The 26,830-nt window shown below is 36.2% G+C and overlaps 1 protein-coding gene across 1 annotated transcript; it reads right to left on the reverse strand.

Annotated features, from left to right (window-relative positions):
* Positions 1–1,650: 1,650 nt before the first annotated feature.
* LOC106054642 (transmembrane protein 272-like) lies at positions 1,651–13,633 on the reverse strand. The gene is made up of 5 exons (XM_056039260.1): positions 13,385–13,633; positions 11,991–12,104; positions 10,363–10,422; positions 5,182–5,394; positions 1,651–1,944 (listed from the first exon to the last, which is right to left on the reverse strand). Coding segments are annotated over exons 1-5 (576 nt in total). The 5' UTR covers positions 13,386–13,633; the 3' UTR covers positions 1,651–1,756.
* Between the last annotated feature and the right edge of the window lie 13,197 nt (positions 13,634–26,830).

The following is a 26,830-nucleotide window of genomic DNA, read 5'->3' on the forward strand; positions in this document are numbered from 1 at the left end:
TGTGTACAAAATGTTTACAGCAGAATTTTTAAAAAGATGATGAAATCATGAAATCTTAACAAAGAAAAAAAGTGTCATTAAATATTAAGCAAGCAAAAGAAACATCAAAGTATGTTACATAGGTCTCGTGCTTGTGCTACAACAATGTATTGCGAAACCACTTGGAGAACAGGTCTATAACAACGATTTAGAAGATAGAGAGGATGATCATGGAATAGTTTTTAAGGAAAGCTAATACCATTATATTTAAACAAAAATCACTAACCAGGATTTATTTCAAATTACTATGAATATTGAAATCTGACAGGAAAACAAAGTACTACAAAAGAGAATCCGCTGCCGAGGACAGACGTAGACGGCGAAAATAAAATCTAAATTAACCACCGGAGGACAATGGTTATGCCTGCGCTGGTTTGGAAAAATATGTAGGTCACAGCTGGGGTTCCGTAGCCCCGGGAAATACTGCATTCCTCATTAACCTTCGGAATCGAAGACAAGCCTTATTACCATTGTTTCACAATTACTTGACAGAGTTCATGGGCATAAAATATTTTCATCCTATGTGAGTCGTTAATGTCCAGTTTCATTTCATGTGGAAACGACAAAGTGTCGTATGATGCCACCATTCATTTGATCCAGGTGATATTGACATAGAATATTGTTCAGGGATGCAATCCTTCAAAGAAGCCGTTCATAAAAACATATCAAGTCTGTGTACGAGATTTGGCTGTTTATTTTCTTTTTATTTTAAACAGCTACATGAGATTTGGATGTTTTTATCACAGACAGCTATATGAAATTTTGCTGTTTCTATCACAAACAACTTTATTTTATTATGTTTCTAAACATTGTCACAGCATGCATCTTGTTTCTCACTTCGTCTGTATCAATGTGTTCAGCATAGCTGCCATTTTCTAAATTCCGACTGATCAATAATGATTCACAAATGTCTATGACACAGAGCAGGTCGGCTTCACTTTCCATTGAGCGAGAAACAGCCAAAAGTTTAGAAATAGATACACTATTTACAGACTTTGCTACTTAGAAAGCCAGAAAAATGTTCGATCTATTTACTGTTAAAAGATGAAAGTATGATCAGGTTATAGTTTGTATCAGTATTTTAAGGTTTCACACCTAGAAGTGTTTTAGGAATGTCAATGTGCAGAATGTTGAACAGATACAACACTTCTTTATTCATTTAAAACAACTTTAAGTCGTTTAATTCTTTTAAGACACTATTACTGGTTTGAGTCCTAACTGTATCAAAACTAGTTACATTGTTACTAATTACTTATAAAAAAAGGTTCACTACTTGCACTGGAATGTCGTTTGGTCAATGTACCGATACACTCTAAGTATTCCATTGTTTTGTCTCACTTCACATTCATCTAATTGGAGGGGGGGGGGGGCATCGACATTTTCTTGAACCCGGGACAACGGGTACCTTGCTACGGCACTGGTGTTTCCCATGACTACTCAAACCCAGTTTCGACCTGCATATTTTTCCTCAACTGATGCAGACAAAACCGTTGTCCAACGGGGTCTAGTTTAGTAGTTGTTGTTTTTTTTTAAATATAGTTTTCGTCTTCTGCTCCTGTCTTCTTGAAACCTGAAATGTGTGTTTCGCTGTTCGCATGATAGCTCTTCAATGCTTACTAAATACATATAAATTATGCATACAAATACATTTAAAAAGTAGTGCATTTTAAAAAGTTTAAAATGTTGATCACCGCCATGTATCCTTTTGTATCTGCACTCATTCGCCTCTACCACAGACAGCAATGCAACCAATACAACCAGCAAAACAAATGACTACACCAACGATGACAAAAGACGAATTGGTTATCCAGAAGGCGAACATGTACAATATCTCATGACAAAAGTTTGGAGCGTTCTTGTCTGTAAACTGGACATATTCTTTGGCTCGGTAAATAAACACGCAACCTGTTGGATAAAAAAGGAAAGTATAAAAAATTCTTTGAAAAAAAACATTTTATTTAAGGTGAAGAAATCCTCATTTACGAATAGATTCCTCAAGAATGTATAACTTATTTCCCTTATCGGTATCAAATAAGATAATTAATTACCAATTATTAATTGATTAATTAGTTGTTGTTTTTTTTAATTAATTCATGTCTTGTTCGCTACAAAAAATAATTATTTAAAGTTTCAACTTGATCCTAAAATGGTTGTGGGAGAAATTGGAAGAAAAAAAATTATCTACATATTTTTTTTACTGATTCATGTATTGTCTTAAATTGTCTACGACAATGAATAATTGTGCAAAGTTTCAACTTGATCCAAGAATGGGTGTGGAAGAAATAATCTGTACAAACCTTTTTACCAGACAGACAAAGTGAGTTGATAAAAGCTTTCTAAAAAACAAAAGGGAGCATGTGGTACTGCTTTGAAGGCGAATTACTATATATATATATAACAAAGTTTTAATGTAACTGGTTGTACAGAATGTAGGAAGTGTTGTCTACTTTTAAAAAGACACACAATAATCTATGTGCATTGGTTTAAGTTCTGGTCTCCTTTTGCTGCTAGCATACATTTATAGTATAGTCATAAAAAGCCACGTTTTCGATTTCGAAGATTAGGGATGAGAATAGTGCTTCACAGGACCAAACACGGTGGCGACATTCATTTTTTTTCAAGTGATGTAGACAAAGTCGGGGGTCAATTTAAGTTTACATCTTCTGCGCATGTCTTCTACAGTGGCTTTTCTTTGGGTCTCAGATATGTGTCCCTCGTCTATGTGAGAGCTCTCCAGCCAGAGGCGTAGTTAGCAATGTGCGAGTGCTGCACGGGGCATCAAGTGGTGAGGGACATCAAACTAAGGATACATTTTCTAAATAAAATCAACGCTTTGTACATACAAAGACAAACTAATGAATTTGACATGTTGACTAGAAATTAATTTCCTTCTGCTACTTTTGTTCTTTCTTCCATTAAACGTAAGCTGTGAACCAGGTTGAATCAAGTTGACTAGATTTGTTTCAATCTCTGAAGGCAACACACTTTTACACGCCCACTTTCTTCAGGGGCACATTTTCTTACTCCATTTTTTCAGTACGCTGGTTTCATTTATGACTAGAGCTTATAAATAAATACCTTAGACTCTAAAATATCAGAATCTGGCAGATCGAACAAGTTGAAGACAATACAAAGTCTAGGTTATTTCTAGGGGTTTGTGAAAGTTACTATCCAAGTTCAATTCTCTCCCGAGAGAACATATGCTGCGAACTAAGCTTAGTTCCAGACCAAATACTTACATGTCTCCACAAATACAAAACGAACTTATTGCAATAGTGGGTGATAATGGGACAAATATTTCTTGATTTTTTTAGTTCACATGACATCAAAAAGGTGGATCAACTTGTCCAAATGTTGAGGTTACCTTGTCAAAGGTAATTTTTTAAATAACATTTTTTAGTCTTTCATTGACGTCATCTTAATTCATTATCTACTCGAACCATTCTCTGAGTTTATCTGGAATTCGGGATGAAGCTGAAATCTATTTAGTAACCTTTTTCAGTACACTAGACTTCTTACACAACTTTTATTGACTTCAGCACACCGCTAGCACGTCCTCAACACTAGACCTGCAACTAACCGTAAGGCTTAAAGCGCTTGGTTAAACGTCAAAGGAGTTCAGAAAGTTATGGATTCATTTTTTTAAAAATTATAGAAACTCTAGAGACATTGACTACAACAGATGAAAACTTTTAAAGCAGGCGGATTGTTGGTTGCTATGCAGGCTTCTTTTTTTATCTGCCTTGGGTTTTTGGAACCTGTATTAACTGAATTAAAGAAGCTTAAGTCTACCTTCAAAATCAAGAAATTGTCAATTCGAGACTGCGCACTTAAACGAAGAAGATTAAAAACATTCTTAGCTACTAGTCGGGAGAACATCGCTGAAGCCAGTGTTACCTTTAAAGAATGCATGTGCTCAGATTTGGTGAAAGACGTGTTAGCCAAAAGATGCCAGATGAAAAAGATGAAGTTTCTGTATTAACACACAAGAAAAAGATAAGGAAGGAAATTTATTTTTCTTTGGACGGGATAATTCAAGAAATAATAACCAGATACGAGCAATATCATGATGCGGTAGGTAAATATGAATTTGTGTCACCATCACACCATCACAATCCTCAGGTCGAAATGAATCTCGATAGTGTTAATAGCGACTTTGACAAAAACGAATAATTTCGTCTGGTGCGAGAGAGACTTTAACGGTTCGTCTCGGTTTCTTTAGAATTATTTGAACTTCTGCAACAAGAAACTGCTTGAGATCTTGAGTTTTAATTTAAAAAAAAAAAAAAAAAATTTGACTAGATGAATCAGTTGTAAATATTGTCTTTATTTTTCATATTTCTGACACTTGTGGTAAGTGAGGTTCTGTGCGAGCAAAGTTTTGTTCAGACTCAAGCTGATCATTATTTTTAATGGCAATCAACGCTGAAAAAAGTTTTGACTCTCTAATTTGTCAATTGTTGGGGAAAATAGATTTCACCTTTGTAAGCAAGAAAGCAGCTAAGATTTTGTAGTATCTTGTTAAATTAATTTGTTTTTCAAATTTAGCAATAATTTAATAATAAATACACATTAGGTAGAAAAAAGTTATTTCGCTGTTTAATTATTTTTTTTAGAATGGGGGGGAGGCATCAGGAGAAGCTGCAGCACTGGACATAATATACCCTAGTTACGCCACTATCTCCAACTGTCTCTTTTGGAGACCATCTGCTCTCAGCTACTTCCTATATGCTTGAGAGGGCGAAATAGTCCCTGAATTGACCTTTACAGCCCTTATGGTTGGCATTTCTGTTACAGTTTTCAGCTCGCCAAAAATGATAGCCTTGGCATGCGAGCATGTGAAAGAGACCATTCCGTCATATTCTCAATTGAGGCGATCTAAAGGGGTGTTGGCCTATGCGAGACGGTTGTCAAACTCTTTAGACATCGTTGGACACATTCCTGCTGAAGTGACTAACAACATTAAGGAAGTGACTCTGATTTGTGGAGTTGAGTTAGTTCCGTCTGGAGATTTCTGAAGCATGGCTTATTACAACACATTTATAAAATGCCTACGTCAAACAGTGAGAAATATGTTTCCTACTTGCCTAAAAACGCCAGGCAATCTAAAGAAAGCCGATTTCATATTACTAAACAACTTACCAGCAATAAACCAAGATAAGTTAAAGCAGTTTAAAGTGCTTATGGTGCATGTGATGTGATTAGTGTATTTCTCCTGTGCTTCAGTATCTTCCGGCGTTTTTCTGCAAAACTGAATGATGCTAAGTATTTCTCCGACAACATGGAAACAGCCAGCAACAATCAAATAGATGGGGATCATTTGCTCAGCAGGACAGTCGTCTTTAAATATGGCGCCTGAAATTTTAATAATAGTTTCAAACCTAACAATGAAAATCCTTTATTTATATTTCTATACAAAAACTCCTTTACAAAGGTTATATCAACTCACTCTGTCAGTCTGTCTGTCTGGTACAAAATTTGTACACATTATCTCTCTCGCAACCAGTCTATGAAAAGGTTGACCCTTTTAAACTTAGGTTAGTTATCTGAGGAGCGTAATTTAATGCCTCAACTGTAGATCATTTAAATAGCGTACAAATATTATAAATATAAATTACACTCAACCAAGGAGCAGAAGATTAGTATTTATTGACAGCATATCATGGGCTACACATATAATATAGAATACATGATCATCAATACTAAGAGTAGTTAAATGTACCCAAATTAAATATTCCAATGGCGCCTAGATTAGATTCAATAATAGATTACTTAGGGTATCATGACACAACATAGAATCACCCCAAATACTCAGTACACACATCTGTGGCATTTTACGTCTCGAGAGACGATCTTTTCCCTTTGCAACTTCTTGTGTGACTAAAGAGGCCAATCCTTGATACACAGCTGCGATCGCAGGTTGGGCATATATAATCACCAGGCGCCGTTGCATTTTCACCCTTCTTTCTGCTTCTGTTGTGTATGACATATGCAATCTGTGACCCTTTCTTTATGCTCTCTCTCCATGTGGATCTGTCCAGTGCCACCTCTTCCCAGTTGCCAGTGTCGATTTTGAAGAGCTTCATGTCGCGTTTGCATACATCCGCATAACGTAAAAGTGGGCGACTATGTAGCACTTCCTCTCCTGTCTTCTATTAGATCGCCATACAGGATGTCCTCTGGAAGTCGACCTACTGGCATTCTACGAACGTGGCCAAGCCAGCCAAGGCGTCTGCTGCTGATAACAGAGCGGATGTCCTGGCATCCTGCTCTATGTAGCACTTCCTCATTGGTTATCTTATCTTGCCACCTTATTTTAAAGATCCGCCTTAGGCATCGGAGGTGGAAGACATTCAGCTTTTTTTCCTGCCATGAGTAGGTTGACCATGTTTCACTTCCGTACAGCAAGGTGCTCAACACACAGGTCCGGTAGACTAGGGCTTTAGTACTGCTAGTCAGCAATATGTTGTCCCAGACTCTTTTCTGCAACCGTGACATGGTGGCCATTGCCTTGGCTATCCTGTTGTTTATGTCTTTATCCAGTAGAGTGTTGTTGGATATGATGGAGCCAAGGTAACAAAAGTGATCAACAATTTCTAGTGGTTGGCCGTTAATGCTTACTTGAGGTGCAGTGTTTGTGTTTTGGACAAGTATCTTAGTCTTGCTTTGACTGATGTTTAAGCCGAACTTCTGGCAAGCAGCAGATAGTTTGTCAACCATGGACTGTAGCTGAATATCAGAATCAGCCACAATAGCTGCATCATCAGCATACAGGAGTTCCCTGACGAGTAGCTTCCTAACCTTGGTTTTTGCCCGCAGCCTTGATACATTAAATAGTTTTTCAGAGGATCTTGTATGGAGAAACACACCTTCGTTTATGTCGCTGTACGCATAATGCAGTAGACAGGAGAAGAATATGCCAAACAGAGTAGGTGTGAGTACACATCCCTGCTTGACACCACTGCAAACCTCAAAAGGTGCTGATTGGGCTCCATTGAATTTGACAGTACATTTAGTTTCCTCGTGAAAACACTCAATTAACTTCAGTAGTTTGGGAGGGCAACCTATTTTCCTCAGGAGTTTGAAAAGGCCACTTCTGCTGACCATGTCAAAAGCTTTAGTCAAATCAACAAAAACAATGTAAAGGGGTCTGTCTCTCTCTCTCTGAATTTCTCCTGCAGTAGTCGTAGAGAAGATATCATGTCTATAGTGGACCTACCACTCCTGAATCCACACTGAGACTCTGGGTAGACTCTAGAAGCTATCACTTGCAGCCTGGGTAGTGCTACTATAGCAAAGATTTTGCCCACTATACTGAGGAGAGAGATACCCCTATAGTTGTTGCAGTCACTCCGATCCCCTTTGTTCTTGTATATTGTGACTATAGTTGCGTTACGCATGTCCTGTGGGACATGACCTGTTTCCCAACAGCGGCAGAGGAGAATATAGAGTTCAGGGAGCAGGAGTGATTCGTTGACTTTCACTACTTCCACTGGGATGCCATCACTCCCAGGAGATTTTCTATTTTTTAAGCAGTTAATTGCTTTTTTGAGGTCACTAAGGCTCGGAAGCTCATCTAGGCATTCCAGTACTGGAAGATCTGGTAGAGAAGCCAGGGCGACATCGTCTACTGTATTCTGTGTGGCATAGACTTCGAGGTAGTGTTCTGTCCATCCTTCTAGCTGCTTGGTTTGATCTGTAATTTTTTCTCCTGATTTGGATAGAAGGGGGGCAGGATTAGACACTGTTGGACCCAGGGCCGCTTTAATGACATCAAATAGAGCTTTGCTATTTCCTGAGTGGAGACTATCTTGGATTCTGTTGCTTGTATCCCTCCAAAAGTTGTTAGCACATTTTCTAGCCATTTGTTTCGCCTCTTTATTAGCACTTTTGAAGGCCTCCAAAGATTTTGGATTAGGCTTTGTCTTGTGAGCGAGGTGTGCAGATCGTTTTTTCTCGATGCAAGGTTCCATATGTGCTAGATTCGCCTCAAACCAGTCTACATTCTTGTGTTTTTGAGGCCCAAAGGCGGTGATTGCCGAACTGTAGTTACGTCTCTTAATTTCTCCCATCTGATAGAGATGTCTCCTTCATCACTTAACGAGGGGATTGAACTGTTCAGGAGCTCGCCAAAGAGTGCACACTTCTCTGGGTCACCTACATGGTTGACGTTAATTCGCCTAGTTCTGGGTTGAGTGGAAGTGTAAGCCTTCTTGAGAAGTAGCTTGATTTTGCTTAGCACTAGTGAATGGTCTTAGTTGCAGTCCGCACTATGGTATGAACGGGTGTGGATGACACTTTTCAGATCCGTCCTTCGGGTGATGCAGAGGTCAAGCTGGTGTCACCTTTTTGAGCGTGGGTGCTGCCAAGAGACTTTATGGCGTTCCTTGCCAGAGAAGAATGTATTTGTTATACACAGTTCATGAGAGCTACAGAACTCGAGTAGCCTTTGGCCATTGTCATTTATTTTGCCAACACCATGAGGTCCCAAGCATTTTGGCCATGCATCATTTCCATCACCACACGGGCAAGTCTCCATTTATATAGAGGTGCTCGGATTTTGGAATACTTTTAATTACGTCCTCTAGAGCTTGAAAGAATCTGTCTTTGTCCTCTTCTGGTGCAGCAAGGGTTGGTGAGTAAGCACAGATTATATTAACTTTGCCTTGCGGTGATGCAAATTTCATGTGTGCTACTCTTTCATTGCCAATGGGAAACATTGCAATGCAGGGGACGAGACTGTTTCTTATTGCGATGCCGACGCCATGTATTCTAGGGCTTTGGTCTGGTTTTCCTTGCCAGTAGAATGTATAGTTGCTTTCTGTAAGGGATCCACTGTCTGCCAGTCTGGTTTCTTGCAGGCAGGCCACATCAATGTTTAGTCTGCTGAGTTCTCTGTCGATAATAGCTGTTTGTCGCATGTCGGTGACGAGTTCAGGGTCAGTATTGAAGCCAGGACACATTGTCCATATATTCCAGCTTGCTAAACGCATTAATGTTGAGGGTTTTCTTTTGATTTTATTTGCAGGTGCGGGTGAGCAGCTTGCTTTTTGATTTTGTCTTAGCACCAAGCACCCAGTGGTGCGGCAAGCTGTGGCGGGATAGCACTTTATTGTCCGAGGGCTGCTTGGCTTAAGGCAGGCAGTAGCTATCCAGTGAGGCTAAAAAGCCCCTCCTACCGTCAAGAGTGGTCCCTGGCGTTCCAGCTTACGCCAATCAGCTAGAAATTTATCACCGGTAACTACCACTCCCCGTGTTTTTTTTTCAAAGACATTACTGTCAGAGATGGAGTGACCTCTCCATTGCTGGGGGAAAGCCTGGGCGGTAAATTTGCGAGTGCTGGGCTGCCCACACGTCAGCACACGCCTTTCTTTCATACTGACCGGGTCCAAAGGGATGGCGAGCCATCACAATTTGGGGACAGGTGGCTGCAGGAGTTTGCCAGAGAGCAGTAGTCTTACTACTGTCCCTCCGCCTACGGGGCTCCAGGACCGGATTTTCTGTTAGGGTTTACTCCCTTAGCCTTAGACCTTACAGGGACACACACACAAGGCAGTGCGGCTATTGACCTATAGCTAGGGGTTTAGTTTGTGGGCAACAGGGCGTGTCCGCACGCCGACGGGCCATGCCTGCCTCACATCTTGGGGCCAAACCTCCTCCGAGACCCTTGCAGTTTAGCCTGAGGCTTCGCAGCCTCAGTTTCCATCTGCCACCACGAGGAGGTACTGCATAGGACTTGCTGTGGAGAGGCTATGTACTGGCAAGAGAGACTTACAAAGTTGCTCCCCTTTCACAGATGCTAGCCAGCGGTGGCAACAAGTTAAGCTACCACACTAGACGCTTCACACAGCCATTGGACACACATATCAAGAATAATATCTCCATACTCTAGGACATAATAACCGAAAACAATCACTAACACACTTGTCAGACCAGGTCAGCTCACCAACTGACTAGATTGACTATTAAATACTCCATTAACCCCCTTGAAAGCCCCGTACTAAAAACAATTCACAACTCAACTAATAAAATAAACAAACACACACACAATCTCACATCTTACACACCCCTGCTCTTGACAATAGATAGATAGATTTTTACATGAACAAATTGTAAAAACAGACTATAACATATTTAACAATGGACTCATTCACCAATCGTAAACAAACAACATTTAGCCACGTGATTCTCTATCTCTTCTATACAAAGTACGTAATACACACAGGCTGTCACGTGACAGTTTTTTTTCGTAGTTTTATCAATATATTTACGTGGCTAAATGTTGTTTGTTTACGATTAGTGAATGAGGTACATTTAACTCACCAATGACAATCATTGAAATTGGTATTACCATCAAAATAAATTTGAAAATATGAAGTACAACTGCAAATATATATATAAATATTTTATTAAATAGAATTATAAATAGATTAAATTAGTTCTTTAAATAATTCATTCACAATATGGACTTTTCTTTCAACATGTTTTGACTAAGACTATACATTTTTAATGAATTTATAACGAATACAATATTCAGGGATTTGATATAATTTGCCTATTTACTCTAGTGCAGTGGACGCAAATTGCGGCTCTATCATTCCTTGGCTGTGGCTCCTCGACGGAATGTTTAGAGCAGGCACGAAATGTTATTGACAATTTTACTTAAGAGAGGAGGAAACTTGTGTGTAAAGCAACCTACAGAAATAAAAAAGACACAACTTTATATAAAGCACTACTAGTCATATAAATACTTTTCAATCCATCCGACGAACACAGCTGCATAGGTACACCTTTTGTTTTTGATTTCTTGTTTTACCATAGGCGACATGGGCGACCACTGCTCGAGGGAGGTGCATGCCTTTCTTGCTTAAGCTATTATCAACACTAATGCGGAACTTTTGGAATTATTGTCATTGAAAGGAACAAACGCATGAAGTAGATACATCGAAAAAGCATCAAATTCTATTGGAAAAATATTGCCTCGATTTCAACAAAAAAGAGCGAAATGTCAGACAAGTCGAACGGGCATGAGAGAAAAATAAATTTCCACCAGTGTAGTGCTCATCGGGAAGCGCTACTTGCGGAGAAATGTCCTAAAAAAACTTTGCGAAGTAATATAATTAGTGATTTAGATGATCAACTGCATTTGTCACCACCGATTTAAAGAATGTCTAAATGACGTAGAGAGTGTGTCTGCAGTAGAGAATGTGTCTGCAGTAGAGAGTGTGTCTGCAGTAGAGAGTGTGTCTGCAGATCTTCTGCGGTTTTAGAAAGTTCGTTGTGTGTCGAGAGGAAACATTTTAAAACAATTCGCTTCACTGTTTACTGAAATAAAATCTTTCCTTCTTGAGAAGTGTATTAAGCATGCAGTGATCCCAACTCATCTACAACAGATGAGTCGTGAGTTTTAATTTTAGAATTAATTTCATTTGAAAAAAGTGTGTTACTTTTTACCGAAGTCGAAACACAAACTGCAATTCCCTACTGAAATATTAACGAAAACTAATTCTAACATTGATATTTGCTCTTCCAGAACAGCTCTGCTTAGGAAACTGTCTCCCACAAGGGCCTAAACGTTTGACTTTTAATATGGATTTTTATATAAGAAGCTTGGAGTTGCTGGATTTGAAAAAATAATAGTTGTGGAACTTAAAGTTCAGTAGATTTGGTACCGATTTAGAACAAGTGAAGAAAAAAAGAGAATCAAATTTACACCATAAGTGGTTTGAAAGATTTGGGGATTAAAAATATGTTGATTTTACACCTGGTATAGCATCGCTGAATTGTATGATTACCTGAAGAAACTAGAGTTTGATGTTCTTGTCATCCGTTCAATATATTCGCGTGAACAAACATTTTAAACATGAATCTTATAAAAATTCAGTTTGATTAAAAGATACGCGTAATCTTTACATTTGCAATTAAAAAATAAAAGGTAATATCAATCTTACCTGACGCACATACAATGCCCAGAATAAATTTGGTGCAGTCAAATATGCCATTGGTTTCATTTCTAGCAGATTTTAATCTCTTAAAGAAGGATTCATCATAAGCTGGAGTCGACACTGGAATTGACATTTATAAATTACAGTTTAGTTAATTTGTCAGGATCCGGGTACACTTTAGAGTATTAGATTAGAGTCAATTAGATTAGAGTCAATTAGATTAGAGTCAATTAGATTAGAGTCAATTATATTAGAGTCAATTATATTAGAGTCAATTATATTAGAGTCAATTATATTAGAGTCAATTAGATTGGAGTCAATTAGATTAGAGTTAATTAGATTAGAGTCAATTAGATTGGAGTCAATTAGATTAGAGTCAATTAGATTAGAGTCCTTTAGAGTCAATTAGACTAGAGTCAATTAGATTAGAGTTGATTAGATTAGAGTCAATTAGATTAGAGTCAATTAGATTAGAGTCAATTAGATTAGAGTAAATTAGAGTGCCGCTCTAATACGTTTATCATTTTAAAATATCGATACAACAATAAAAGAAAATGAAGAAGAAGCAGATAGAGAAAGAAATGAGGAGACAACATAAAAGAATGGACCAGCCTGCCATTGAAATGGGTTCTTTTCAAGGCAAAAGAAAGAGAGGAATGGAGAAAGATGTTCGGCAAATCTTGTGTGGTGCCCCAATGGTCCAACAGACTAAGCCTAAGGGATAGATGAAGGTAAATGGATACTAGAATACACTAACAAAACGGGGGATGTTAAAATGAAAGGGTTTTTTAGTGGTTTTTTTAAAGAGGGTAATAGAAAACCGGTGTGTAATTAATTTAATGTACCTTATATTGCGTTTGACCGTGGCCCCCTCCGACAAACACCCGTTTTTTTGGCCTTTTTTATTACAAAGACAACCTTTAATTTGTTTAGCATCGACCCTTCACCACTTTCTTTTTTAGCCTTTGAATTTATATATATGGTTCTTTTTAGTGTTTTTTTTTAATCATCATCTTTCCTTTGCGTTCCTCATGGAACATAGGGCTTCAGTAAAAATACAACATTCTCCACAATCTCTTGATAGTTTTTTAATAACTTCCCAGCTCTTTCCTGTCCTCTCGGCTTCATCTAGCACACTGCGTCGCCACGTTCTTTTTGGTCTTCCTCTACGTCTTATGCCTCTGGGGGTTTCCCGCTAACCTAGGCGCACACCTTTTCAAGGCGCTTACCATGGCACAAATAAAATAATTAATTTCTGCGTAATTTGATGAGGTCGATTGTTTTTGCTCAGCGGACGGATTGTCACTTATATCATGTCTTCAAAGGCAAGTTGCCCAATAAGCTTTGTAAATTAAACTGAATATTATAAAATAAAACTACACTGATATATGAATACATACTTTTGTGTCTGTTTGTGAACTGTTGTATTTATCTTATCCAACTTCATAACAAAAATCACAATGCATGAAGGTGGACGTTCCCAATTAATATCATAACAGGCACTTTAGTAAATGAAGGCATTCTAAATTTTTTTATCATTTGTCTTGAACTATTGATAAGAAAAACTCATCTTATCACAATGGCATTTAGAATACAGAGGTCAAGGCTAAGAACTAGAAACACAAAATGTTACTATGAAATTTTTCTGAGGATTTATAAAGGATTTTTTTCTGAGAACAGATTAGTCGAACTGAAGTAACAAAGATGTGGGCTGTTGTCTTAAGGCAAGAACCACGTGCCATTTGCCAGTTGTTTCAAAGTTGTCACGTGGTAGATAATGAAGTTGTAACGCACACAAAAACAAAAACAGATAGACACACATGCATCAACTAAACAAACACACATATATACAATAAAAAAAAATCCCAAGTCTTATCAATGTTACGATTACAAACAGTTTTTATCTAGCTATAATGGCATTGGGAATAAGACCACTGGTTCATAATCACCTACTTCATCTCTCCTTTAGTCTGTTGGATCGTTTGAGCACCACACACAATTTGTGGACCGTCTTTCTGCGTTCCTCTCTCTGTCTTTTGCCTAGGATAGAACCTCTTTCAATAGCAGGCCAGTCCCTTCGTTTTCTTACCATTACTTCCTCTGTCTGCCTCTTCTTCTTTTTCCTGATACTGTTCCCTGAAGGAAGGTCATTGTAAGCCCCGTAGACTTTGTAATATGGCCATAGAGTTTTAGTTTACGTTTTTTTTTTTACAATAGTTAGCAGGTCATCGTGGGGTCCAATCGCTGTAGTAACCCTGTCTCTCGTTTGTGAGGCCGTCTTTAAATGTGATACAATTTCCAACTATCCTGAGCAGACCCAAAATAAAAGTTATCAACTAAAAAGTGTAAACAATCTTGCCTTAGAAGTTTCCTTTTACAAAGTTTATAGTTTATAACGATCTTGCTGGGAACATACCTTCCTCTAAGTTATTAGTTTAAAACAATTTTTTCTGTGGAATATTCCTTCCCAGTAGAGGCCTTAGGGGGACAAGCCCAAGGACCCGCGCCTGAGGGGGGGGGGGCGCGATCGGATATTTTATTGCACTAACTTCGAAAACCATATCAGTTTTCATAAACTAGGATTTGTTACTCAATATTTTCACATTATCTTTACGAAACCAATTAGCGTTTAAGCTCATAACAAACATTTTTGTTTCGAAATACCGTTTAGTTTCGGTAAAGACAGCATCTTGACCTGCCGATTCCAAGAGGCTTTTATCGATTAACAATTCACACTAAAAACACGTAGGTGGAAGCAACCCATCCAATTCGTATATTTCGTTTTTAAACATCGACGTCCAAACGGATTTTATTAGGAAAACGTGTAGTGATCAAGTTTGAACTACTCTTTGAAGTGTGAGAATTGTATATGAAAGAGTCATTTATAACATTTGTAGTAACATAAATGAAACTTTTGAAAAATTGATTTTTTTTTTAAATTAAAATTAATTAACAAATATGCAGTGTTTTATTTTACTTTCGCTCAGTGGCGTAGCTAGCCATGTGCGGGCCGCACGGGGCATCAAGTCGTGAGGGGCATCAAACTAAGGATACATTTTCTAACTTTTTGTACATACATGAACAAAGACAAACTACTGAATTTGAAATGTTTACTAGAAATTAATTTACTTAACTAACTAATCAATCTCCTAAGTTCTTTCTTAAATTAAACGTAAGCTGATAACCAGGTTGAATCACGTTTACTAGATCTGTTAAGGCAACGCACTTTTACACGCTGACGCACATTTCGTTACTCCATTGTTCAGTACGCTGGTTTTATCTAGATCTAGAGCTTATAAATAAATGCCTTAGACACTAAAATAGCAGAATCTGGCACTTAATGGGCATCGCGAACAAGTTTAAGAAGAATGACAAAGACACATTCTAGGTCATTTCTAGGGGTTTGTGAGATACTATTCAAGTAGTCTATGATCCACGCCTGACCATTTGGTTCGACATAGTTTAGTTCCAGACCAAACACGTACATGTCTCCACAAATACATAACGAACCTATTGTGATATCGGATGATAATGAGCCAAATATTTTAACAGTTCACCTGACATCACAAAACTGGATCAATTTTTCAAAATGTTGAGGTTTCTTGTCATGGATAACGACCGGGTGCAAAATCTGCAAATTCTATAGTCTTTCATTGACATCATCTTCATTCATTATCTGCTCGAACCATCCTCTGAGTTTGGCTGGAATTCGGTCTGAAGCTGAAATGTATTCAGTAACATTTTTCGGTACACTGGACTGTTTACACACTTTTTATCGACTTCTGCACACCGCTGTGACGTCTTCAACCAAGTAACTAAAAGTTGCCTTCATCGCTTGGTTTAAATGCGCTGGAGCGCCAGAGGAGAAGTTAAGATAATTATGGATTCTTTAAAAAAATGTATAGAAACTCTAGAGACATTGACTAGAACAGATAAAAACTCTTCTATTAGGTCTGAAGCAGGTGGATTGTTAGTTGCTATGCAGTCTTAATTTTTTTCACCTACCTTGGGTTTTTGGCCCCTGTATTAACTGAATAAAGGACGCTGATGTCAGTCTTACATTTACAACTTACATGTGCTCAGATGTGTTGATTAGCGCAGAACCTCAAAAGACGTATTAGCCACAAGATGCCAGACTAAAAAGATGAAAGATTCTGTGTTAGAGATATAAGAATGGAAATTTATTCTTTCTTGGAAGAAATTCAAGAAATAATAACCTGATATGAGCAATATCATGATGTGGTAGATAAATATGAATTTTTGTCACCATCCCAACTAGTGAATCCTCAGATCGAAATCAATCTCGATAGTAAGCATAACGACATTGACGAAATTAGAATTGTATCTGGAGCAGTTTCTTCAGAAGCATTTGAACTTCTGAAACAAGGACCTGTTAGAGATATTGAGTTTTAATTTTAAAAATGTTGACAGTTGTAAATATTGTCTTTATTTCCATATTTCTGACAATTGTGGTAAGTGAGGCTCTGTGCCAGTTTTGTTCAGACTCAGGCCGATCAATACTTAATAGCAATCAACTCTGAAAACATTTTCTAATTCACAAACTTGGCAATTGTTGGGAAAAAATAGATTTCAATTTCGCCAGCAAGAAAGCAGTTAAGATTTGTGTAGTATCTTTTTGAATTTTTGTGTGTGAATTAGAAATACTTAAACACTAAATACTTAAACAATAAATACTTGAACAATAAAAACTTGAACACTAAATACTTGAACACTAAATACTTGAACACTAAATACTTGAACACTAAATACTTGAACACTAAATACTTGAACACTAAATACTTGAACAATAAAAACTTGAACACTAAATACTTGAACACTAAATACTTGAACACTAAATACTTGAACACTAAATACTTGAACACTAAATACTTGAACACTAAATACTTGAACACTAAATACTTGAACACTAAATACTTGAACACTAAATACTTGAACACTAAATACTTGAACACTAAATACTTGAACAATAAAAACTTGAACACTAAATACTTGAACACTAAATACTTGAACACTAAATACTTGAACACTAAATACTTGAACACTAAATACTTGAACACTAAATACTTGAACACTAAATACTTGAACACTAAATACTTGAACACTAAATACTTGAACACTAAATACTTGAACACTAGATACTTGAACACTAAATACTTGAACACTAAATACTTGAACACTAAATACTTGAACACTAAATACTTGAACACTAAATACTTGAACACTAAATACTTGAACACTAAATACTTGAACACTAAATACTTGAACACTAAATACTTGAACACTAAATACTTGAACACTAGATACTTGAACACTAAAAACTTGAACACTAAATACTTGAACACTAAATACTTGAACACTAGATACTTGAACACTAAATACTTGAACACTAGATACTTGAACACTAAAAACTTGAACACTAGATACTTGAACACTAAATACTTGAACACTAAATACTTGAACACTAAATACTTGAACACTAAATACTTAAACAATAAATACTTGAACACTAAATACTTGAACACTAAATACTTGAACACTAGATACTTGAACACTAAAAACTTGAACACTAAATACTTGAACACTAGATACTTGAACACTAAAAACTTGAACACTAAATACTTGAACACTAAATACTTGAACACTAGATACTTGAACACTAAATACTTAAACACTAGATACTTGAACACTAAAAACTTGAACACTAGATACTTGAACACTAAATACTTGAACACTAAATACTTGAACACTAAATACTTGAACACTAAATACTTGAACACTAAATACTTAAACACTAAATACTTGAACACTAAATACTTGAACACTAAATACTTGAACACTAGATACTTGAACACTAAAAACTTGAACACTAAATACTTGAACACTAAATACTTGAACACTAGATACTTGAACACTAAATACTTGAACACTAGATACTTGAACACTAAAAACTTGAACACTAGATACTTGAACACTAAATACTTGAACACTAAATACTTGAACACTAAATACTTGAACACTAAATACTTGAACACTAAATACTTGAACACTAAATACTTGAACACTAGATACTTGAACACTAAATACTTGAACACTAAATACTTGAACACTAGATACTTGAACACTAAATACTTGAACACTAAATACTTGAACACTAAATACTTGAACACTAAATACTTGAACACTAGATACTTGAACACTAAATACTTGAACACTAAATACTTGAACACTAGATACTTGAACACTAAATACTTGAACACTAGATACTTGAACACTAAATACTTGAACACTAAATACTTGAACACTAGATACTTGAACACTAAATACTTGAACACTAAATACTTGAACACTAAATACTTGAACTCTAAATACTTGAACACTAAATACTTGAACACTAGATACTTGAACACTAAATACTTGAACACTAAATACTTGAACACTAAATACTTGAACACTAAATACTTGAACACTAAATACTTGAACACTAGATACTTGAACACTAAAAACTTGAACACTAGATACTTGAACACTAAATACTTGAACACTAAATACTTGAACACTAAATACTTGAACACTAAATACTTAAACAATAAATACTTGAACACTAAATACTTGAACACTAAATACTTGAACACTAGATACTTGAACACTAAAAACTTGAACACTAAATACTTGAACACTAGATACTTGAACACTAAAAACTTGAACACTAAATACTTGAACACTAAATACTTGAACACTAGATACTTGAACACTAAATACTTAAACACTAGATACTTGAACACTAAAAACTTGAACACTAGATACTTGAACACTAAATACTTGAACACTAAATACTTGAACACTAAATACTTGAACACTAAATACTTGAACACTAAATACTTAAACACTAAATACTTGAACACTAAATACTTGAACACTAAATACTTGAACACTAGATACTTGAACACTAAAAACTTGAACACTAAATACTTGAACACTAAATACTTGAACACTAGATACTTGAACACTAAATACTTGAACACTAGATACTTGAACACTAAAAACTTGAACACTAGATACTTGAACACTAAATACTTGAACACTAAATACTTGAACACTAAATACTTGAACACTAAATACTTGAACACTAAATACTTGAACACTAAATACTTGAACACTAGATACTTGAACACTAAATACTTGAACACTAAATACTTGAACACTAGATACTTGAACACTAAATACTTGAACACTAAATACTTGAACACTAAATACTTGAACACTAAATACTTGAACACTAGATACTTGAACACTAAATACTTGAACACTAAATACTTGAACACTAGATACTTGAACACTAAATACTTGAACACTAGATACTTGAACACTAAATACTTGAACAATAAAAACTTGAACACTAAATACTTGAACACTAAATACTTGAACACTAAATACTTGAACACTAAATACTTGAACTCTAAATACTTGAACACTAAATACTTGAACACTAGATACTTGAACACTAAATACTTGAACACTAAATACTTGAACACTAAAAACGCATTAGGTCGTAAAAAAGTCATTTCGCTGTTGTTGTTTTTTTAGAATGGGGGTGTGGAGCATCACAAGGAGCTGCCGCACTGGGCATCATATACCCTAGCTACGCCACTGCTTTCGCTGTGATACGTTCTAAGACGCACGCGAAGGTCAGATTTTTGTGGTATTTAATTTCATAAACGTAAGCCCTACACTATGTTTGGATTCAAACAGTGTCACGGGACATCCCCAAACACTTAAAACCTCTAGATAGCCATTTCCCATTTCATTAATGACTTTTAGATGCTGCTCCTTTTAAAAAACTCATTAAATATTCGGTAATTTTTGAAAGTGTCATACAGCACTGTTATGTCGCAGTACAGTATAAAAAGAATTGGTAGGTATACATTAAATAGACTGTTACTTTAGTCTGCAATGGAAAAAAAAGGCTAGAGGGTGTATGAGAAGGATTCCTTATTTGGTTTTGTTTCCTTGCCTGGAATAAACCAGTTGATGTGCTTGTACAGCTATTTCAACCAATCAGCTACCAGAAAGTTTTGGCGATGACGTGTTTTTTTTTCCAATAGGTGAATAGGCATGGACATAGTGCGGCAGTGAGATAAACGGTGTCACCGTGTTAAACAAAAAACTGAGTTTACTGTTATTGGTGTTGATCTCTCTAGAGCCATTTATTATGAATGTTCCCTATCAGGAAATCCTGAATCCATTGATGCAAAGTGAACCAACAATAGTTTATTAATGAGTGATTGGCGTTTCCAAGCACTGCACCATTATTTACATTTTACGCCATTTTATTTATTTTAAATACGCTTCGATTTTAACAGATTATATGTACATGAACACCAGTGATACTTTCGTTAGGAATTTAGAGCCGAGTCAGTGACTGCTTATACCCCTGTCTATACCCTGCCCATGTCTAGTTTTTTATTTTGGTTTACATGTTTCTGAATGTTGTTCTGATTTAAAGATTATTACATCCTAACCAAGACGGCGGGGGGATGGCGGCAGACAGGATTCGAGCCTGGAACCAATGAGACCATCGGACGACAGTACAGAGAACATATAATTAGTATCCATCTATGCCTATTAATATTTAGCTTATGTCTCAAGGCCTGTCGAGGTATTATTATTATTTGCTGTTGATGTGGGTTTTTTTCCGTATAAAGTTTATGAGTATAATCTAAGTCTACAAAGATAATTTATAACTATCAATATAATCAGCACATTCCTCTATATTTCCTATTTATCTTAATTTCTATTTTTAATATTTCACAATATAATATTATAAATCCAATCATAGTTATTAAAACCATTAGCTATATTTTATTTATAAATGTTTGTCCGAGTGTAATCCAACAATGGGCTCCAACATAATACACTAATGATTTCTAAATGTGTTATTCATTACCTCCCTTACACTATAATGTAGCATAATTATGTAGTGCTGTATAAAGTAAATAAATTCCAGTCCCCCAGCCCCATGTAGACCTTTAGGAAACTATGAATCGAATTGAATGCCCCAATCTTATTTTTTCTTTGCAAATATCAATAATTTTGTTTTTGTGTCCAAAAAAAAACTCTTATTGCAAAGATCTCTTTCTTTATATTTTACCTATAAGCGCAAAAGAGTTTGTCTGGAGTGAACGGCATCAGGCGTTCATAGTAGTCACTACTATGTAAAAACTAGCTCATTGTCACGTGATGTAAGCATTAAGGTCTAAAAAGAAGTGTAAACTTATAAATTAGATTCCCAAAGAATCAAGTCTTTACACAGAATAGATAGCATGTAAAGGGAGATCATTAGAAATAAAAAGTTTTCATGTCGTTTCAGCTGTCTATGTTTCGCCATAGATGTACAGATGAACCGTTTCTAAAGACGACGGCTAACGATGTGGTTAGGTGGACAGCATAAACGACAACCAACTTTCCTCAACTACGCACCCGTTAGAGTTGGGAGGTGCTATGGAGAGTCCCAAAAGATCTAAAAATGCGAGTCTTTGCAAGAATTGGAACTTAGAGACCCTCAATTCGGAAGCCAAGCACCTGACCACCTTACCCCGTCATTCAGTTATTGTATGAGAATATCTTCGATTCCAAAGATGAATGACTATTGTAGTGTTTCATACGATTTAGCACACCTTCTTGCGACCTGCATATTTTGTCACACGTAATACAGACAAAGCTGTTGTCCGGGGGGGGGGGGTCTTTTCGTCTTCTGCGCCTCTCGTCAGCCAAGGTTTCTTCTTTGATTCTTTTGAGCGAGTTCTCCAGCTGTCTCTTTGAGAAGCCATTTTCTTCCTCCTTCTATGCCTTTGAGGACAAAATGACCTGATGTGATATTTATAGTGTATCCGTTTGGGGGGGGGGGGCACCTCTTACAACGTCTTATAAAAGCTGACTGTTAGGCGTGCGGTCATTCCACATGCACTCTAAGTGTCCGAATAGTAAGTACTCATACTCATACTGTCCACTCCTTCCTTTAGTAGAACATTCAGTAGAACATTCAGTAGAACATTCAGTACAACATTCAGTAGAAAATTCAGTACAACATTCAGTAGAACATTCAGTAGAACATTCAGTACAACATTCAGTAGAACATTCAGTACAACATTCAGTACAACATTCAGTACAACATTCAGAAGAACATTCAGTACAACATTCAGTACAACATTCAGTACAACATTCAGTAGAACATTCAGTAGAACATTCAGTACAACATTCAGTACAACATTCAGTAGAACATTCAGTACAACATTCAGTAGAACATTCAGTAGAACATTCAGTAGAACATTCAGAAGAACATTCAGTACAACATTCAGTACAACATTCAGTAGAACATTCAGTAGAACATTCAGTAGAACATTCAGTACAACATTCAGTAGAACAATCAGTAGAACATTCAGTAGAACATTCAGTACAACATTCAGTACAACATTCAGTAGAACATTCAGTAGAACATTCAGTAGAACATTCAGTACAACATTCAGTACAACAATCAGTAGAACATTCAGTACAACATTCAGTAGAACATTCAGTAGAACATTCAGTAGAACATTCAGTAGAACATTCAGTGAAACATTCAGTAGAACATTCAATAGAACATTCAGTACAACATTCAGTAGAACAATCAGTACAACATTCAGTAGAACATTCAGTAGAACATTCAGTACAACATTCAGTAGAACAATCAGTAGAATATTCAGTAGAACATTCAGTAGAACATTCAGTAGAACATTCAGTAGAACATTCAGTAGAACAATCAGTAGAACATTCAGTAGAACATTCAGTAGAACATTCAGTACAACATTCAGTAGAACAATCAGTAGAACATTCAGTAGAACATTCAGTAGAACATTCAGAAGAACATTCAGTAGAACATTCAGTAGAACATTCAGAAGAACATTCAGTACAACATTCAGTACAACATTCAGTAGAGCATTCAGTAGAACATTCAGTACAACATTCAGTACAACATTCAGTACAACATTCAGTACAACATTCAGAAGAACATTCAGTACAACATTCAGTACAACATTCAGTACAACATTCAGTAGAACATTCAGTAGAACATTCAGTATAACATTCAGAAGAACATTCAGTACAACATTAAGTACAACATTCAGTAGAACATTCAGTAGAACATTCAGTAGAACATTCAGAAGAACATTCAGTAGAACATTCAGTAGAACATTCAGTACAACATTCAGTAGAACAATCAGTAGAACATTCAGTAGAACATTCAGTACAACATTCAGTATAACATTCAGTAGAACATTCAGTAGAACATTCAGTAGAACATTCAGTAGAACATTCAGTAGAACATTCAGTACAACATTCAGTAGAACATTCAGTAGAACATTCAGTAGAACATTCAGTAGAACATTCAGTAGAACATTCAGTGAAACATTCAGTAGAACATTCAATAGAACATTCAGTACAACATTCAGTAGAACAATCAGTACAACATTCAGTAGAACATTCAGTAGAACATTCAGTAGAACATTCAGAAGAACATTCAGTACAACATTCAGTACAACATTCAGTAGAACATTCAGAAGAACATTCAGTAGAACATTCAGTAGAACAATCAGTACAACATTCAGTACAACATTCAGTAGAACAATCAGTAGAATATTCAGTAGAACATTCAGTAGAACATTCAGTAGAACATTCAGTAGAACATTCAGTAGAACAATCAGTAGAACATTCAGTAGAACAATCAGTACAACATTCAGTAGAACATTCAGTAGAACATTCAGTAGAACATTCAGAAGAACATTCAGTACAACATTCAGTACAACATTCAGTAGAACATTCAGTAGAACATTCAGTAGAACATTCAGTAGAACATTCAGTACAACAATCAGTAGAACAATCAGTAGAACATTCAGTAGAACATTCAGTACAACATTCAGTAGAACATTCAGTAGAACATTCAGTAGAACATTCAGTAGAACATTCAGTACAACATTCAGTACAACAATCAGTAGAACATTCAGTACAACATTCAGTAGAACATTCAGTAGAACATTCAGTAGAACATTCAGTAGAACATTCAGTAAAACATTCAGTAGAACATTCAATAGAACATTCAGTAGAACAATCAGTACAACATTCAGTAGAACATTCAGTAGAACATTCAGTACAACATTCAGTAGAACAATCAGTAGAATATTCAGTAGAACATTCAGTAGAACATTCAGTAGAACATTCAGTAGAACATTCAGTAGAACAATCAGTAGAACATTCAGTAGAACATTCAGTAGAACATTCAGTACAACATTCAGTAGAACAATCAGTAGAACATTCAGTAGAACATTCAGTAGAACATTCAGTAGAACATTCAGTAGAACATTCAGTAGAACATTCAGAAGAACATTCAGTAGAACATTCAGAAGAACAATCAGTACAACATTCAGTACAACATTCAGTAGAACAATCAGTAGAATATTCAGTAGAACATTCAGTAGAACATTCAGTAGAACATTCAGTAGAACATTCAGTACAACATTCAGTAGAACAATCAGTAGAACATTCAGTAGAACAATCAGTACAACATTCAGTAGAACAATCAGTACAACATTCAGTAGAACATTCAGTAGAACATTCAGTAGAACATTCAGTAGAACATTCAGTAGAACAATCAGTAGAACATTCAGTACAACATTCAGTAGAACATTCAGAAGAACATTCAGTAGAACATTCAGTAGAACATTCAGAAGAACAATCAGTAGAACATTCAGTAGAACATTCAGAAGAACAATCAGTAGAACATTCAGAAGAAAATTCAGAACAACATTCAGAAGAACAATCAGTAGAACATTCAGTAGAACATTCAGTAGAACACTCAGTAGAAAATTCAGAAGAACATTCAGAAGAACATTCAGTAGAACATTCAGTAGAACACTCAGTAGAACATTCAGTAGAAAATTCAGTAGAACATTCAGTAGAACATTCAGTAGAACATTCAGTAGAACATTCAGTAGAACACTCAGTAGAACATTCAGAAGAACATTCAGTAGAACATTCAGTAGAACATTTAGTAGAACATTCAGTAGAACATTCAATAGAACATTCAGTAGAACATTCAGTAGTACATTCAGTAGAACATTCAGAAGAACATTCAGAAGAACATTCAGTACAACATTCAGTACAACATTCAGTAGAACACTCAGTAGAACATTCAGTAGAAAATTCAGAAGAACATTCAGAAGAACAATCAGTAGAACATTCAGTAGAACATTCAGTAGAACATTCAGTAGAACACTCAGTAAAACATTCAGAAGAACATTCAGTAGAAAATTCAGAAGAACATTCAGAAGAACAATCAGTAGAACATTCAGTAGAACATTCAGTAGAACATTCAGTAGAACACTCAGTAGAACATTCAGAAGAACATTCAGAAGAACATTCAGTAGAACATTCAGTAGAACATTCAGTAGAACATTCAGTAGAACATTCAGTAGAACATTCAGTAGAACATTCAGTAGAACATGGTGATTTGTAAGGTAGTCTTGCCCAGCGTATCGCCTTTGATAGAAGCGTTCTAAAGAGCAACTAGATCTCATAGCCATACATACGTGCGCTGAGACATTCGATTTGTTGTTGGTAGGCCAAGAGACGTTTTACACCATACTCTCATTAAAAAGTAAAAGTTTTACTTTCAGACCATGCGCGGTCTATAGGACAGATGATGTTAAGGTCATCTGTTTCTTTGGCCTGCGGTTAACGAGCAGGTGTCATGTGGTCAACACGATGACAAACTGCCTTTACTTTCCCCAACTAAAGTAAGGTACCGAGTAGATGGTGGACACAGGTGGGCAGGGAACACTAGAATCCCCGAACCTCGAAATCCCAGTCTTCACCGAGATTCGAACCCAGAACCCAAAGTTCAGAAGTAAAGCGCTTAACCACTCGGCCACCGCGCCTCTATACTCTCATTTGGAGTTGACCAAAAGCATTGTTGGCTTTAGCCGTACGGTTGTCTATTTCAATAGACAATGACGCATCTTTGAACACTGTGCTTCCCAGGTATGTGAAGTGGTCATTCACATTGAGTTAGTTCCATTTTGGGACCTCCATTTTTTTTAATATAGAAGGTCAGACCATAAGATGCAGTAGCCTCCACAGAAACATTGAACGGCAAGTTCAAGCTCCTTCTATGTAAGAAGCCAAGTAGAATATAATCATTATAATGCATCTATACTTTAAGATGAGTCATTTCTTGTCGTCACATCCTGGGGCCATAAACATTCTTTAAGAATATTATTTTTTTAAAGAGCGGTACAGCGCCAGACTTGTCAGATCATTAGAAAATTATATATAAACACGGTTTAAGGGAGACCACATTCCTTGAAACGAATCTCTAAGCTTATCTGAGGGGATAGCAGATATTTACATCCATATCTCTCAATACTGTAAGAATTGTTTTCCTTTTTATCAAACAAAATTCATTAATTGCCACTAATTAATCAAACAACTTCTTAATTTTTGTATTGATTCACGTGTTTTCTTTGACAATTATTAATTGTACAAAGTTTGAACTTGATCCGTAAATGATAAGTGGGAGAAAAAAAAACTTTTTCAAAATGTGTATCCGACAGACAGTGTGAGTTGATATAAGCTTTGTAATAATGTGACAGGTGGGGAGATGTGACGTGTGTTTGGCACGTTTTATGTCTAGGGGATGATTATTTTTAATGCTATCACACCCCACTTATCAACATATGAATCGGGAGCAGACACGCAACGAGACAAAGCAATGAAAGATAGATACAAAAGTTAAAATG

The sequence above is a fragment of the Biomphalaria glabrata genome, chromosome 8 (assembly GCF_947242115.1).
Source record: "Biomphalaria glabrata chromosome 8, xgBioGlab47.1, whole genome shotgun sequence".
NCBI lineage: Eukaryota > Metazoa > Mollusca > Gastropoda > Planorbidae > Biomphalaria > Biomphalaria glabrata.